General features: G+C 35.6%; 1 protein-coding gene across 4 annotated transcripts in view; it reads right to left on the reverse strand.

The window, feature by feature from the left end:
• Window positions 1–15,754, reverse strand: part of TBC1D5 (TBC1 domain family member 5) — a 290,939-nt gene that overhangs the window by 111,112 nt on the left and 164,073 nt on the right. For all 4 annotated transcript variants that reach the window (XM_017835483.1, XM_017835481.1, XM_017835484.1 and 1 more), the window contains 3 exons: window positions 14,603–14,653; window positions 14,445–14,514; window positions 8,959–9,131 (listed from right to left, as the gene is read on the reverse strand). In XM_017835483.1, coding sequence (XP_017690972.1) covers window positions 8,959–9,131; window positions 14,445–14,514; window positions 14,603–14,653 — 294 coding nt within the window. The remainder of the gene's footprint in view (window positions 1–8,958; window positions 9,132–14,444; window positions 14,515–14,602; window positions 14,654–15,754) is intronic.

Here is a 15,754-nt window from a genome sequence, read left to right on the forward strand (position 1 = left end):
TGTATGATAGGCAGTGTTCTCTCATGGACTTCTCAAATGGACGTTATACTGGGTAATGACACTTTGCTTCTCTGAAATTTGGGAAGAATTACTGTTCTGCTGCCAATACATGCAATACTGAGTAGCAAGGTCTAGGTGCATCCACTGCCTTTTCTCCTTATGAACAGTGCTATCCGGAAATTCAAGAGAGTCATCACTGGAAGTTGATCTCAAGCTGCAAATGGTATGTTACGAGTGTTTTCAGAGGAAGAAAACAGAAGAGGAGTACCCCTGGCTTTCTGTAAAAATTCAAATCTGACTCATTCACTGATTTCAAAACATGTATTGGAAACCAGCTTAGTCTTGTCTGCTTTTGTTCTTTTTCACTAGACCAATTCTATTTTGCAATGCTGTGCACAGATTTTCTCTTCTTGCTATATCTGTGGAGCCTTCATGCTAAGTTATGTAACTTAACCCTTTAGGGCCTTGTGCTATTACATTTAGTACGAGGAGTGATGAAATAGTCTCCCCATTTTTACAGCATTAGTTTTGGCGAATTCTATTCTTAGAAATGTTTCTCAAACATAATTTCTCATGCTTTACCTAGACTAAAATATTGTGAATTCATACAATATGCAAAAGTTACACAAAATTGTGCACCCTAATTAACAGCACTACACTTGAGCAACCTGTTCCTGTGACCTGTGTTAATGGATTTTATTTTTCAGATATGGATGGCTTGCTTTAATATTTCATAGGATACTCTTAAAAATTCTTGCTCAAAACCACATCAGAACCAGAAAAGATACTCAAGGCATGCACCTATTTGGAACAAGGTTTTTTTTTTATTGATGAAGCTTCTACAACTCTAGCAAGATGTTGGAAAAAGGTTCACAAGGTCAGAGAACTACTATCCAGCTCACCCAGTTAAAAGTTAGGACAGATTGTTGCATTATTTTCAGGGCAGGATCTTTTCCTGTTGCACAGACTTCCAATGCTGTCATGTATCTTTCCAACTCAGGAACTCCCAATAAAACAACTGCCAGAGAAGATTTAGAACATATAACCTGAATTATATAGGTTGCCTGCAGAATTCCCCACTTTTCCACCCCAGTCCCCTCAGCTCAGTCTGAGTAACATCTGGTTAGACTGAAGGGTGGGTAGAACACTGCCCATAGGGGTAGAAATGGCTATCCAAGAACTATGCTTGGTATCTGGAGTGGAAACAAGAGGCAGACTGACTTGACTACCTGGTGAACTATTACTTTGGTGAGGAGAAAAGGCAAAAAGGAAGCATTCTTCCCAATGCTGACACTATACTGCCTTTCATTTTCCCAATTAACTGCATTCTACTGGGCAACCAGATGCCTTTAGAGAAAATGCAGACTGGCCGTATTCCTACAGAATTACCATTTCACTAATTTTCAACAACATTTTCATTAGGGATGAATTGTGGTTTCAGGATATAATTTTCTGCTAAAACTAAGCACTCAGATGAAAATGACCCCAAAGAGCTAGATGATTATGTCCTCCTAGGCCAAGAGAGATTTAGACTGAAGACTGTGTATCCCTGAAGTTGTCATCCCACATCTTACAGCAGTTCACTGACTATTGCTTTTTTCTCAAATGCCATTCATTGTCATCCTCCCCATCTATAAAAATCCAAAATGGCCTAGTTTGTTCTGACATGGAATAATGAAAAAGTATGAAAAACTCAGTTTTTTAAACGAAATTTATCTCCTCTGCTTCCAACAGGCCTACGTTATGCATTTAAGTATTTCATGGTAATTTTTTTAAAGATTTCAAACAAAATCATCTTATCTGCACTACCCACTAGATCCCAGTTGTGGTAACTTGTAGATTTTACAATTTGGGCATTAACTCGTGTTTACTATCTCTCGCTATTGCTCTTGTTTAGGCTCTTCTTTGCATTCTAGCAGAGGCTCCTCTTTCTGCGGCTCTTTTTTATGTGTATCAAGATAATGCAAAAGATTCAGAGGGTGAACTTCAGTCTGTATCAGTCATCAGACTACCTTTGGATACAGACTTTTATCTCAAGGACCAATGACAGGCTGATCTTTCCCTGTTGGATGGTGCATGTGGTTCTCTTCATTACTTCATTATAATTTCTAGAAGTATGTCTTCACGGGAAAATAAAGGGCTTGTTAGTCACGTGTTTGCATGTACCATACTAACTTGATTCAGACAGACTACGTAATAATAAGCAGTGAGGATGAAGCACTGGTTAACCAAACCATGAAATATCCACAGGCATGGATTCTACAGGAGATGCTTTGGTTACTAGCAAATGCTTAAGTCCAAAGTGCTGTATTTTGCCTCCTAACATCATGTCAACACAGACATGTTAGCACAGTTCCATTTTCTAGGCATATGCTGAGATAATTACTGTCTGCAACAGTTACTTGACCTACTTATTGCCTTTTTTGTACCGATTTCCAACATGAGTTTTCTAGACCAAGTTCCATGTCATTGAAAGAAACAAAATGATGCACTAAACAGTACTGGTTAACCTGAAGAGCTGATGTGATTTAAGTAAAAAAAAAGCAAAGGAGAAGTAAATACTTGATATGTGGCACCTTAAATTCCTTGCTAGAGTAGAACTTCTCCATACATTGTTCTGCTATTACAGTTAACAGCTACTGTCCACATAAGTAAAAGAAAAAAAAAGACAAAGACAGCCTTTCAAACTTCCCTCTATATATTCCCACTAAATTCATCATAGATTTCAGACGATACTAATTCTATTGAAATCCACTGGTCTTTAAGCCTACTTATGGTTGGATGCCACCAGACTTTTTTTTAAGGGTATGTGACAAAAGTCAAAATGGAAGATTTCTCACCTGTTTCCTTCCCCGATAAAGATAATTCCCTGTATTTTATATGGGAAGCACATCACATGCACCAAGAAGCAACAAAATAACAAATCTGCATTCCATCCTCACAGACATCCAGTACCACTCATTATCATCTCAGCATATAATTAGGCAGCAAGAGAGTAAAACTCTGACAAACACTTTTGACACCTCAACCAATCCTTCATTCTGTTTATAGAGTGGGCTTTTACATTATTTATACGTTAAGATCTTAAGTGAAAGGTATGACTAAAATACTATTTGTGACAGTTGGGTAAAAGGATAAAATCGAAGTTCATCACACTGTAATTTTCACCCTAATACACAAGAAGAAGCAGCACAAAATGAAATCTACATTTTTTTCAATCAATTTACTAAAAAGCTTTTTCGAGAAACTCAACAATGAGGAACAGATATCTATCATTTAAGAACATGAAAGGGTGAGTAGCCTCACCTCAAAAGAGAAAACCTCTAGCTTCTAGAGTTAAGCAGGATTTGCTCGCTGCCTGAAGGTAAGACACCTACCCTGATCTTCAAGGATTGTCCTAATTTATTTGCACAGAGGAAGTAAGTTGAATTAGTAAATCGCAGTACAACTGGTATGTCAACAGCAGGTGAGGCAATCCCTGTCTGCATCAAAATACACTGTAGCTTTCTATAGTAGATCTAGATGTGTTTCAGTCTGTCACCTAACTTTCAACTCAGAGGTTTCTTCTTACAATACCTTTTCACTGTGCAAGACAGAATTCATAGTAAATTCTTCAGATGTCTGAGTCAACCCCCAAAAGCTCTATCTAAAAATTCAGTATCTATCTCTTAATTTGTGGGACCAACAGTGGACAGTAATCTTTCTTAAAAAGGCTTGTTCATCTGGCATTAAATCCTTAACAAGTTCTCTACTGACAGACAAGCTGGGGTATATATTCCATTTAAATCTGTTTTATAGATAATGCTTTGTCTAAAGTCAAACGAAAATAATTACTGGAAAATATCAGCAATTCCAGATACTAAGTTCAGGATTAATTTAGTCCTGGACATTCAAATGAGAATTATTACATTGTTCAGAAAGAGTTCGTATTTGCTTAGTCATAGCCATTGCTAGATACTCATGTTAATAGCAAGGCCAGATTTTGGTGGTTCCCCTACTACAGGCAGAATAGCTCAAAGTTGCTTTCATTATAATTGCTGTCCAATTGATTGATGACACTGGATTAAAAGCTACAGAGGAACTGTAATGGGTTTGGACCATGTCATATATTATCTCATTTCTTTTCATTGAAGTGTGAGAATCCAAAATAAACTCAGGCGTCCTGAATGATCTGTAAAGTTCTCCTTAGCAAGACTGATCTTTGATCTACCTTTTCTGTAGATCATGAAAGGTTCTTATGCTTGTGAGTTGTTTTTTTTTTCTGGATACAATGACGATGATTTATGTTCCGTTACTACACAGGTAAAATCCTTTAAATTCTTCCTCCAGAGATCAATTTGATTATGGAAAAGAATACTGCCTGGTACCATAATGGCATGGGCAAGAAACTAAAACAGGTGGATGCCCCACAGCAGTGCTCATAGCAAAGCAACTAAGAATAGTAATAGTGGAGCAGCACATCTGCTGTTGACTTTACCGTAACATAACCTTTCCAGTGCTATCTTCAAATCTACGCTCATGTCTGGTTTCCCTGCAACTTAGTTTGCATCCTTCTCTTTCTTTTTTTATTTCTTTGTTTCATGAGATAGGCTTCTTCCTGAAGTATAATGGTGGTATCAGCCTAAAGGGCTGAAACTGCATCTCGAACCGCAGTAGGCAGTATGTCTGTCTGATTGATCATCGCAAAGCGGAGTGGCAGCAGGAGGCAAAGTCATCGGAGCTGAATGTTCTGAGAAGGCCGTTTTTGCACTGAGATTAAGTTACCATGAAATATTTACGCTCACTTCTGCATGTGCTTTATTGTCTGTTGGATGTGTGCTTAGAAAGAGTTTGCCTTACCAAAATAATACTGTCATCACTGTTATGATGCACAAGCTAGTGATTTTATGCCAACAGTTAATTTTTGTTCTTAAATAAAGCTTTTTATGCTTATGCCTTGTCATTATCTTTCTGTGTATTATTTCTATACAACTGTATCATATATATTTACATGATCTGGCTGTACTTATTGCACACAGTTCTATGAGAAATTCATTTGATGCAATATAATTCACCCTCAGTACATAAAATAAAGCAGTAATAATGATATTATATGGGACTTTTCCAATTGATTCACCTTTTCAGTGAAATGTAAAAGAAGCCCCCCTATTACAAATTACTTTAAATGGAAGAAAATGTCCTAAAAAATAGGTATATGAAAATTTTCCTTAAATCCTGTTTTTTCAAGCTGAGAGTACAACCTGCTTTATTTGTCACTGCAAAGACTGCCCACTGCAGAAAACGCAGAATGATTTTGCAATAATTATTTTGTACTTTAACATGAATTAGATGTAAGGGTCAAAGAAATTAACATCAGAGTACCATTTAATCTAGGACATTAATCATTGTTAACTCATCTAATTTTACAATTAAACTGAATATTCAATCTGTCAGCCCTTCAGACTATCTAATCTTCTTGTTCAATCTTAGAATTTTTTTGTTTTTATTTAGATAAAAGTTTATTATCAGGAAGCATGTCACTGAACTGTTAATGTAATCAATTCAATTTTATTTTCAAGCCATTCTTGTACTTTACTTTACAAAGTACAAAATTAGATATGATTAGATAATTAATATAGTTTGGTTAGACTGTACACTATTCATAGTGCTAACAGGAACATGAAACAATGTTATTCTCCAAAACATTATCTTGGGGTCCAAGAACAAGCTGGAGACATGGTAAAGAAAGAAGAGTGAAGAATGATAATGCACAAAGCCTTTATCTCTGTATTGCTGGTTCCATTTCGGCTGGTATTAATAGCAGCTGAATAATTATCACAGGGATAAGCAGCAGCTGACTGCAAGTGAATGAAAGTACGGTTTCACAGAATTTCCAACTACAGAAATTCCTGTGGTAAGGCTGCTACTGTCTGACACCAAGTTGAACAACCAGAGCACAGAAATATGGCATAGCCAGGACCCCAGTATACCTTGCTATATCTAGCAGGGTTCTCTTCCTGATCAGCAATGAAATGAGATAGGCTGGTAATGCTAAGTCTGTTCTCTGATGCCCTCTGGAAGATAAGGTAATCTACTGCCTTGAGCTAAAACTTCAAAACGTAAACTACCCAGAGAAAAGACTTCTCAACTGGCAGCACCTCCCAGCATGCAGCCTGGCACACCTGACTGAGGCTAATGACATTGCAGTTTGCAGACGACTAACTGAGGAAGAAAAAACAAAGATTTTTCACATGGATACGATAAACACACTGAGTCTACTTTTCCACAAAACCAGGATACAATCTTTGCACTGCTGGGCAGCAACCAGAACTAACGAGTCGTACCACACTTACTGCATAATTTCAGGAAGAGTATAACCACATTTTATTTTAGAGGACAGTTTCTGAACATGGAAATGTACGACCCAGTAGGGTACCTGACCTCCCAGCAGAACAAGTTTTGCTAGTGTTTGAAAAATAGAAAGAAGTATTTGTAAACATCAAAGGATGGAATCAACTGTATGAAAATACAAAGAATACAAAGAATTGTTTCTACCTTGCCCCAGAAGGTTATAGAAGGATATATAGTATAAAATACTATATTTTAAAATAAGTAAACTGTATAACTTGTTCAGTTTAGGGGAGACTGTCATTAAACACAAGCCTTTCATTGATCCTTTTCTCCAGGAACGCCATAATATCTCTTAAGGGAAGATCCCAGTCTTCCTTCTACCATTTGTATATTTTTTGAGTGACATCAAGGCTGACAGATGAATATTTATTATTGGGAAATCCAACAAACTTCAGCAAAACAACAAATTTCAACAAAAAACTCACATGAATTCTTCACTTGGGTTAGGTTTAGCAATTATTAATAACCTATCTTGTTTAAGAAATGCTGTTTCTAGTTCAAGAAATGCTAAATACAGGAAAAGATCCAGCATCTGAGACTGTCAGCTGGCTCACTACTGGAAATTACTACTCTGAAGCGTTCAGACATCATTAAAGGTGAGAATAATACAACACAGTTATGTTCCTTTCCCTTTCTTTTTCTCCTGTCCTCTATATTAAATTAGAAATCAGAGAAGGATATGACCTCACAGGCAACCTACTTTTCTGCCAGTGCAGACTCCATCTCTACGATACTACTCATTTCTGAGAGCTTTTCAAAGACTGTCTTTAAAATATTCTGATGGTTTTTCCTTTGTTAATTTTGATATATTATGTTACAGTCTAACAGCTTCCTGTTAGTAAGGTTTTCCTGATAGTCAGCCTGAAGCTTTTTCTCTCATAATTCATTCTCTTAACTGTAAATTTCTTTATTCAGATTCAGTTCTATTTATGCCACACCAGACTGCATCGTTCTTCTGTTATTATAATGTTATGTTTGAGCTAAAGTATAATTTTTTCTTTCAACTATTTCTCTAACTGAAAGGCAAAATCTTAAACTAAAGTGAATACCTACAGTACAAATTATTTTTGCCCCAAAATATCTGTTTGCAAATTTCTGAGGTTTATCTTATTTTATTTTCTGTTTGTTTTCATGAGCCTTCATAAAAAAGAAACACAGTCTTTTTGTTTTTCTTGATATTTATACTGCCTACTTATTCATTACTACCCCAAAGATCATTAGGGATGCTTGCTTTCTCTTCTAGACTCGTGAAGATATTAAGAAAATACACAACACTACACTATGCAAAAAATATTGTAATAGGACAATCTGTCCTCTTCGTATTTTTAATACTTTGAGTTTACTTGGCTTATTTTTCCTCTCCCTGTAACCCATACCTATAAAATTTATTTAAGTACGTTTTGTAGAATTATATTTATCTTCCTAATATAAGTTATTAATAAATCTGGGACCACTACTTGGTTTTAGTTCAACTCTTCTCTTGAGAGTATACTATGTTGCAGCATTCTTTCATTTTATGGTAACATCAAATTAGACTTCAGTGTTAAGTATTGCAGTTATGGCCTGACATTTACACAGTCATCTTTTCCTTCCTTTTCCACATTTTCTATTGAGTTGTTATATTTAATCCACAATTACATTTAGAAATTCACACCTATAAATGATTTTTTTTCACTTAAGGCAAAGCCAATCTTACTTTAAATCACTGCAAAAAATAATTTAAAAAGTGTCATTTTTCTGTCACTGCAACTGCACATATGGCTTGCCAACTCCTTAAGGAATGATCAAATTGAATCAAATGTCTAAAATTCCAAACAATGAAGGCAAAATTTTTCTTCAAAACCACAGTCAATTCATAGTTACTCTTGGTTTGTCCAAGTTGCACACTCTGTAGTGACCCAGACTGACTACAGCAGCCGTAAGTGGTTTGGATTCAATGCAGCATAAACACATGGATAAGGCCACATGCAAAGTCCCACCTGGCCCAATAAGCCCCCCTGGAATGGGAATACACAAGCAGCTGACTGGAGATGAAGCAGTTTAATGGACAAAGAACTACTGGGGATTACTTTGTACACAGACAACTGATAATATCCGTGCCTTAACTTTTTACATGCCCCTCTACTCTACCCATATTATCAGTATCCAAACTCCCATTATCACAACAGGGAAAAGTTCACTGATATTGAAGTGGTGATAAAATTAGGTAAATAAACTGGTTAATGCTAATAATTTTTTTGTGTCCTATTATCCCATTTGTTCTCATAGGAAAACTACAGGTAGATTGTGTACTTGATTCAGTACGTAAATACAGACTACGATGGGAGTTCTTCATCAGGGGTCTCAAATATGCAGCTGAATGGACCTTAGCTGCTCTGGGAATGCCACTGTCACAAATAAAACAGTGGGGTGTCACTTACTGTAATGCTGCAAATCAAATAAGGTCTAAGAGGTAATTCTTTTTAGTCCCATTCCTCTAATCCAAAATTTAAGGGAAAAAATGTCCTAATATAATGAAACAACAAAAAAAGAAGCAATTAAATTAAATAATGCTTTGCAAACACTTACAGGCCATAAATCTGTGGAGCAATTTCCAGTCGGTTCAGATGCATGTACAGCTCAATATCATGTTTCTTCAGCAGATGATCCTGAATTTGGTTTACCTTTGCTACAATAGCAATAGATGGGCCTAAGTCCTGTGGCCTTGCAAATGGCATAGGTGTAATCATCACATCTTTCTCCTGCAGACACAGAAAAGAGTGGGGAAAAAAGAAGATTTATTGTCTAAAGGGACTGCGTACAAGAGATTTGGTTTGTTGCAAAAAGTGGCTTCCAAATAAACACAGTAATAACTCATTTCTTTTAAAACAAAAGAGGAATTTCAAGTATCCACTTCTGCAGAAGGTATTGTGGGATTCCTCTTCCCAGGAATGCCAAGGAGTGCCCCTCATTTCAGCACATCAATTTTTACGTGCATGCTTTACTTTTCATGCTCCAACAAAGTGTTGACAGCTTTATTTTAGCTTTAATATCAGCAGTCTAAGTAAGTCCAGAACAAAGCAGATGAACGGTATCTCAGTAGAGAACACATGCCCTCAGAGGACAATAAATTGCATATCAAATAGGAAATAACTTCCTTTCAAATAAGCCTTTCTAAACAGGCTTCCCATGCTCAGAATATCTGGTGGTTGTACCTCAAAATCTACACAGCTTTGATAAAGCATTAGAAAATTTTTAAAAGAATAAAGAAATTGAACAATGAGATGAACTTGATGGTTAGAAGGCAATTGGTTGGACCTATGGGTTGTGCAAACTATGTCATGATCTACAATATGACACAAACCAAGTGAAAACTAATGGAGTATTAGCAACCTTGAACAATATACTGCTTTAAATTTGTTCTTCTTGCAAAAGAGCGAAGAATTACTGAAAACGAGACAGAATGCTGGAAAGAAATGTAGCAAGCAATGAACGGACCTGAATAAGAAACATGTAAAAAGGACGATGAGAAATAAAAAAGAACAAGTCAAACCTATCAAGAGAAGGATAGGGGAACAAGGAAATAGAGAATTAAGCTGTCAGAAACAATGTTAAAGTTATAAAAGAGGGCAAATGGGAACAGTAAGAAGAGAAGATTTTTACAATGACTGTTGCATTTTGTCATCATAACTTCTGACCTCAAACCTCCACTTCAAAAAACAGTTCTGTTTTTCTACCTTTCTGCTCAGTATATTGACAGAGAAGCATTATCAAGCTCCAAGGGTTAATAATTTCAGAAGACTTCATTCCAGTTTAAACTGTTGAAAGACAAATTCACTTGGTTTGATACAGTGAATACATTATTTGATACATTATTTTTAACATTCAATAACAAAGAAAAGTTTGTTTTTGTCATATAAACTATCCTCAAGGTTGTTTCTTTTGGTTATAGTCCCTTTTCAGCCCCATTCTCTCCATATCAGCATGTTAGGAAACAGGAAGAAACGTACCCATATTTCAAAATCATTTACAACATGGTTTACAGTCAAGTGGGCAGTGAACATTTAATAATTTCTACCAAAAAAGCCCATTACTTATGTTGTTCTCCTTTGCTTGAAATACTTTTTGTTAATTATTCCATTTCTGTACTGCAGAAAATATAGTATGATGCTGAGCAGTGATTTCAGGTAAAATGTTTCTATTTAAGGATCTGATTGATTATAAATTGTATCTTAAAATCTGCTTAATTATTGCATTGCTATGGCAATTGCAGCAAAGGGACTGATCTGTCTATTATAGTATGGTGGTTTTGCCATGCTATTGTGGTACCAAGGCATATTCATTTAAGATGCTCTAGCAAATCACTTGACAAAAGCTCCCTCATACTGTCAAATAAAGCTCACTGAAATGGCACGCATTCATTTAAAAATCTTTGCTGTTCTAACAAATCGGAATTTAAAATAAAACATCTAGCATCTCAGAGGCTAATAAGCAATGTTGCTACTTAGATAAACACTGAAGTTCTTCACAGCTACAGGTATGTTAAGAAAGGATATTTCTCCTACTTTCTTTTTTAAATTATTCTATTAACTCCTGTATTACCAAGTCAGGCAACCTTCTTTCTACTTTGATTTTTATTTCTCCATTGTATGGTTATTTTCTATGGTTTCAGACTCATTTCGTTTCATGGTCATACGCTAGAATGCCAAATACTGAAAATGGGTATCTGCTAATCTCCTTCTATTCAGAAACCCACTCTTAAAGTATGATATGATAACATTACCTTAACATTAGGGTTAGGGTGCCAGTCTATAGTAATTTTTTGCATAAACACATCAATTTATCTTTGAAACTAATCATAGAAGTCTGTAACTCTACAGATTCGCACACTATATTCTATCAGTGGCACTCATCCTGTGGTATGAACTTTATTCTGGTTTATTTGAGTTAGACTTTAACTTCACCTTGGCCACTGCATGCATTTGTAACTCTGATGACTCAAAAGATCTATGTATTTAAGCTTTTCTTGATTATATAGAACGTTGTATGAAAATCTCAACATCAGAATCTCTCTACTTAATTGAATCTGTAATGTGAGATGACTAGCTAGTGACTCAGATTAGTCTTTACATCATTAGCTGCCTGTGGGTTTAAAGCCATCTTTACAACCTTACAAGACAAACTATTAAACACTGGCTCAAGTGTCAAAAAATTCTGAATACCAAAACTAATGCAAGCTTCCTCTGTGCCAAAACTGGAGTTATTTGTCACTTGCAGCATTTGTGCACCTTGGCATAATGCAGCACTGACACATTGCTGACTGTCAGACTGACTGACTATCAAACACAGCTAAGTGCATCCAATAGTATATGCTGGCTTGCCATTTTTAAAATATACGAGATAAGTAAATGGTATCCATCAAAATGCAGTTTATCAGCATCTCAGAAATTAACCCCATTAACAGAAATCTTCAAAGCATGACAGAATCTGTGAGGACAGCAGCTGCAACCAATAACAAAGCCTTGCCTGTCCATGCCTCCTGATTCGGTGCACTCTACCAAGAGCTTGGTGGATGACTAGAGTGCAACGATGTCATGTCTGTTGTCTCCTCTCATGCAATTTGGTTGAGAAAATGACAATACATCTAGTCAGTTGAAACTGCTCCAAAAAATCACATAGCTGGTGTGAAACGAACAGCCCAAACAGAAAGATGCTCAAATAAACTAATACAGCCAAGCCGCCAAAATGTTTAACTAGAAATGACTAACAATGCCTGAGCCTAAAGCACAAAAGCCAAGTGGACCTGACACCTGCCCATACTCACTATATATTAATTTGCCACATGCAAGGAAACACCCTTTTTCTTTTTGTGAACTTCTAAGTCTTGGAAAAAATTTGAATGCATGTGTTTAGTCATCTATTGCTAACACGAAATATAAATGATCAATCCCAAAAGAATGTGGTTCACAATAAAAAGAGAAAAAGAGGGACGGCTCAGAATGTGCTATATCATTTATAGGAGAGCGCCAGATTCACCTCTACAGTTTAAATATGAATACCAGTGAACTAAGTCTGAAAAAATTAGGTAAGTATTAAGAACAAAGTCACGAAATCCTGCCCCAAAACATTACCTATCACAACACAAACTGGAATGGCTAGTAGTCAATACTAATACAATTTATATATTCATGCACTTAGGAAACAAATGCTACAGCAGTAAAGAGAGGCAAGGACACAGAACAAGTATAAACCATGGACAGATTTCTCTCATTAACCACTAGGGAATAGAGAAGCTGGAGAAGCTCCTCTAATGGCATTTGGGAATAATGGAACCAACTGTTAGAGGCTATAAAATGTAACATGTCTCTCAGAGCACATGCTTTCATTGCTTCCTTTGTGAAGATTCAGACTTTATTATGTAGCTAACCCTCAAAGTCATGATTGTAAAAGGCATAGGTACAAGAAAGAATTATTAAAGATTATACATGTTTGCAAAGAACAAGAACAAACAACTAGATTTTAATCCATTATCTTTGCATTGTTAATTTTTTATGTCATGAAAGGACTGGAAAGGGCAATGTAAACTTTCACCTTCTACCCAAGTACTGCAAATCTGTAAGCAGACCTAGTTATTGCCTGGAATAAAATTCAACCTCAAACTCTACCCACCTCTGTCACAGAAATTGTAACAAATACATTTGAATACACTGAATTTTGAAAAGCTACACTCAGAGAAACATCTCACAGCCTCACCATTGAAATAAAAGTGACTGTGTGGTAAGTTCATAAAATTTGTATCGCATATGCTTTATCCCTAGCTATTGAGAATTATATGAAAATGCACATAGTAATTTATAAGTGTAGATAGCTTAGGCCAAGATGCCAATGCTCCACAGCTATTAAAATATACACACAGATATATTTACATATTAAAAGAAAATATATGCTTTTATGTAAGTCTTGGGTTAACATCTTTTTCTTCAGTAGACTGGCAAAACCACCATTCAAACTAGTACTCCCTAATTACAGCTTGCAAATACAGGTTTTGGTGCACATATAGAGACATCCAAACCCAATTAAGTTCCTATTAGTTTTTTGTTAACTCTAGATACCCACCCCACTGTCTATGTAAAAAATGTTGAAAATGAATCAAGCTGAAACTAATTTTGGAGGCCAACTCTTTTAGGCTATAATACACTGGCAATACCTGTAATACTGCTGTGTTTTGCTAGAGCCTTCTAAATATGCTCCATCACACAAAAAATTTTTCAGAATTATAAAAAGACAGAAATGTATAGAGGGAAAGAGACAGTAAAAAAAGTATTCAAAGAAAATCTTGAGCAATTGACTGAGGGAATTGTCCCTCATGCCATACATGAAAAACAGTTTCAGGCAAGGACTAGATGGTTTCTAGGAAGTCCCCACAATGGGGAGTTCAGTAGAACTAAACTCACAAAACAGCAAAAGCTTTCTTATGAAAAGGAGAAACGTACTAAACACAGTGGTGTCTGTACCAATACACAAGAGGTATAAAGGCACAGACTTTCCCCCTGTTTGAATAGCCTAAGTTTAAGAAGAAAAAAAGTAAAGAAATGGAGTCATGATGTCAGGGAAAGATGCACTCTGACCTTTGACGGACAGTCTATGGTTAAGGTTTGCTTTCACAGCAAATTGTTTATATTGTAAACAGCTGAAAACAATTCAAGCCTCATTATGTTAAACACTTCCTACAGGCATTTATTTAACACGACATTTGCACAGGTTTTGGGCACACAGAAGTGCCTATGACAGGCACTCTCTCCAATGCTACAAACATCACCTGTACGTAGAAAAATCTGTGTTTGCACATTTGTTTTTTGATTACCAAGTGATCTTTTAACAGATAGGAACTCTCACCTGGAAGACTTTCCTCAAGAGCTTATGAGCAAATTCTGAAGAACCTTTGTAAACTCGTTTGAGCCTGCTTTAAAACCAGGTTGTTTAAGAGATGTCTTATTTGCTTTGAATAACTTCAATCATATTAAAAGTCATACTTGCTTAAAAATACAGTAAATACATTTTAAAACAATAGTTACCTTCTGACTGTCATGTTCAAAAGTTGAAAACCAATGTTCTGCAGTTTTCATAAGACGTGTGAACATCGCACTGAAAGGGAACAACCAAGAAACTTGGTGTAAAACAATGTATTACAAATAAGAGCAAATTAAATGTAAAGAAAGTTGTTAAAACTTACTAGGCATCATGTTCCAGATATTCAGGATTCAAAAGAACTTTCATTTCCTCACTGAAAAAGGCAACAGAGAACAATCCAAATGTGAATGTTTATTTTTGGTCAGCGTTCTGCATGTACTATCATGTATTTATAAGCCAACTTTCATATAAAGTGCAAATGAGAAAACTAGCCTTTTTAATTAAAAAGAGCAACTCCATTGAACAAATGAAGTCTTTCCTTTTTATAAAGATCAAAAACAAATTAGCTGCCTTGTCTGTACTACAATGAAGTAACCATCTAATTATTCCAAATAACAAATTACTGAATGTCACAATGTATTATTTGAATATGCTTGATCTAGAATAATTGATTGCTGCACAATCTATCACTGTTCGTCCCAAACAAAAAAAAATTATGGTTACTGGTCAAATATGCAGTATCAAAACATTAATTTATTTTGTTTTAATAGCCTGTATTTTTATTGTACTTTAACAGCAATTAATCAGTGACAGCACCTCTTTTCCATCTTTGCTGCTTAGCTCTACTTTTTCAATGGGGATGGAACAGAATGCTGTGCATTACACATGGTTATTTTAAGTTATTTAGCGCTGAAGAGCATCTTCTAGGTAATTTCAGGATATCTAGGGACAGACACTGAATAAGAACATACACTTGTAAATAATCATCTTTATGCTTAACTGCCTTTGGACAGTCATGCTGAGGGGCACTAGCAGTGGTTATATTATATAGTACACATAATTACATTGTTTTTTATTCACTGCTGGACTCCAAAAGAGAATGCAAAAAACCCAAATGAAATGTCCAAAATATCAAAAGAAGAAAAGTTTTTTTTGGTGTGTGTTATTTGTTTGTTTGTTTTTTAATAAAAATAAAAGGCTTGTGCATAGAGCAAGAAAAAAGCATCTGAATTTAGTTGACATTAATATGTAATGTAATATTTTATACATATGTGTATGATTGCATTTATATCTACATAAACACATTTGAATGAAATGGAAAATCAATAGCTAAACCTAATGTTACTACTAGGTCAAAGAACAGTCAGATATTGCAGCTACAACATTGCAGGTGATAAAAGAAATATCAATCACAACAATTTGTCGACATTGATTATCTTCCCTTTTAAGATACAAGGAGCTAGAGGTGGTGGGA

Source organism: Lepidothrix coronata, unplaced genomic scaffold (assembly GCF_001604755.1).
Source record: "Lepidothrix coronata isolate B3197 unplaced genomic scaffold, Lepidothrix_coronata-1.0 Scaffold258, whole genome shotgun sequence".
Taxonomy (NCBI): domain Eukaryota; kingdom Metazoa; phylum Chordata; class Aves; order Passeriformes; family Pipridae; genus Lepidothrix; species Lepidothrix coronata.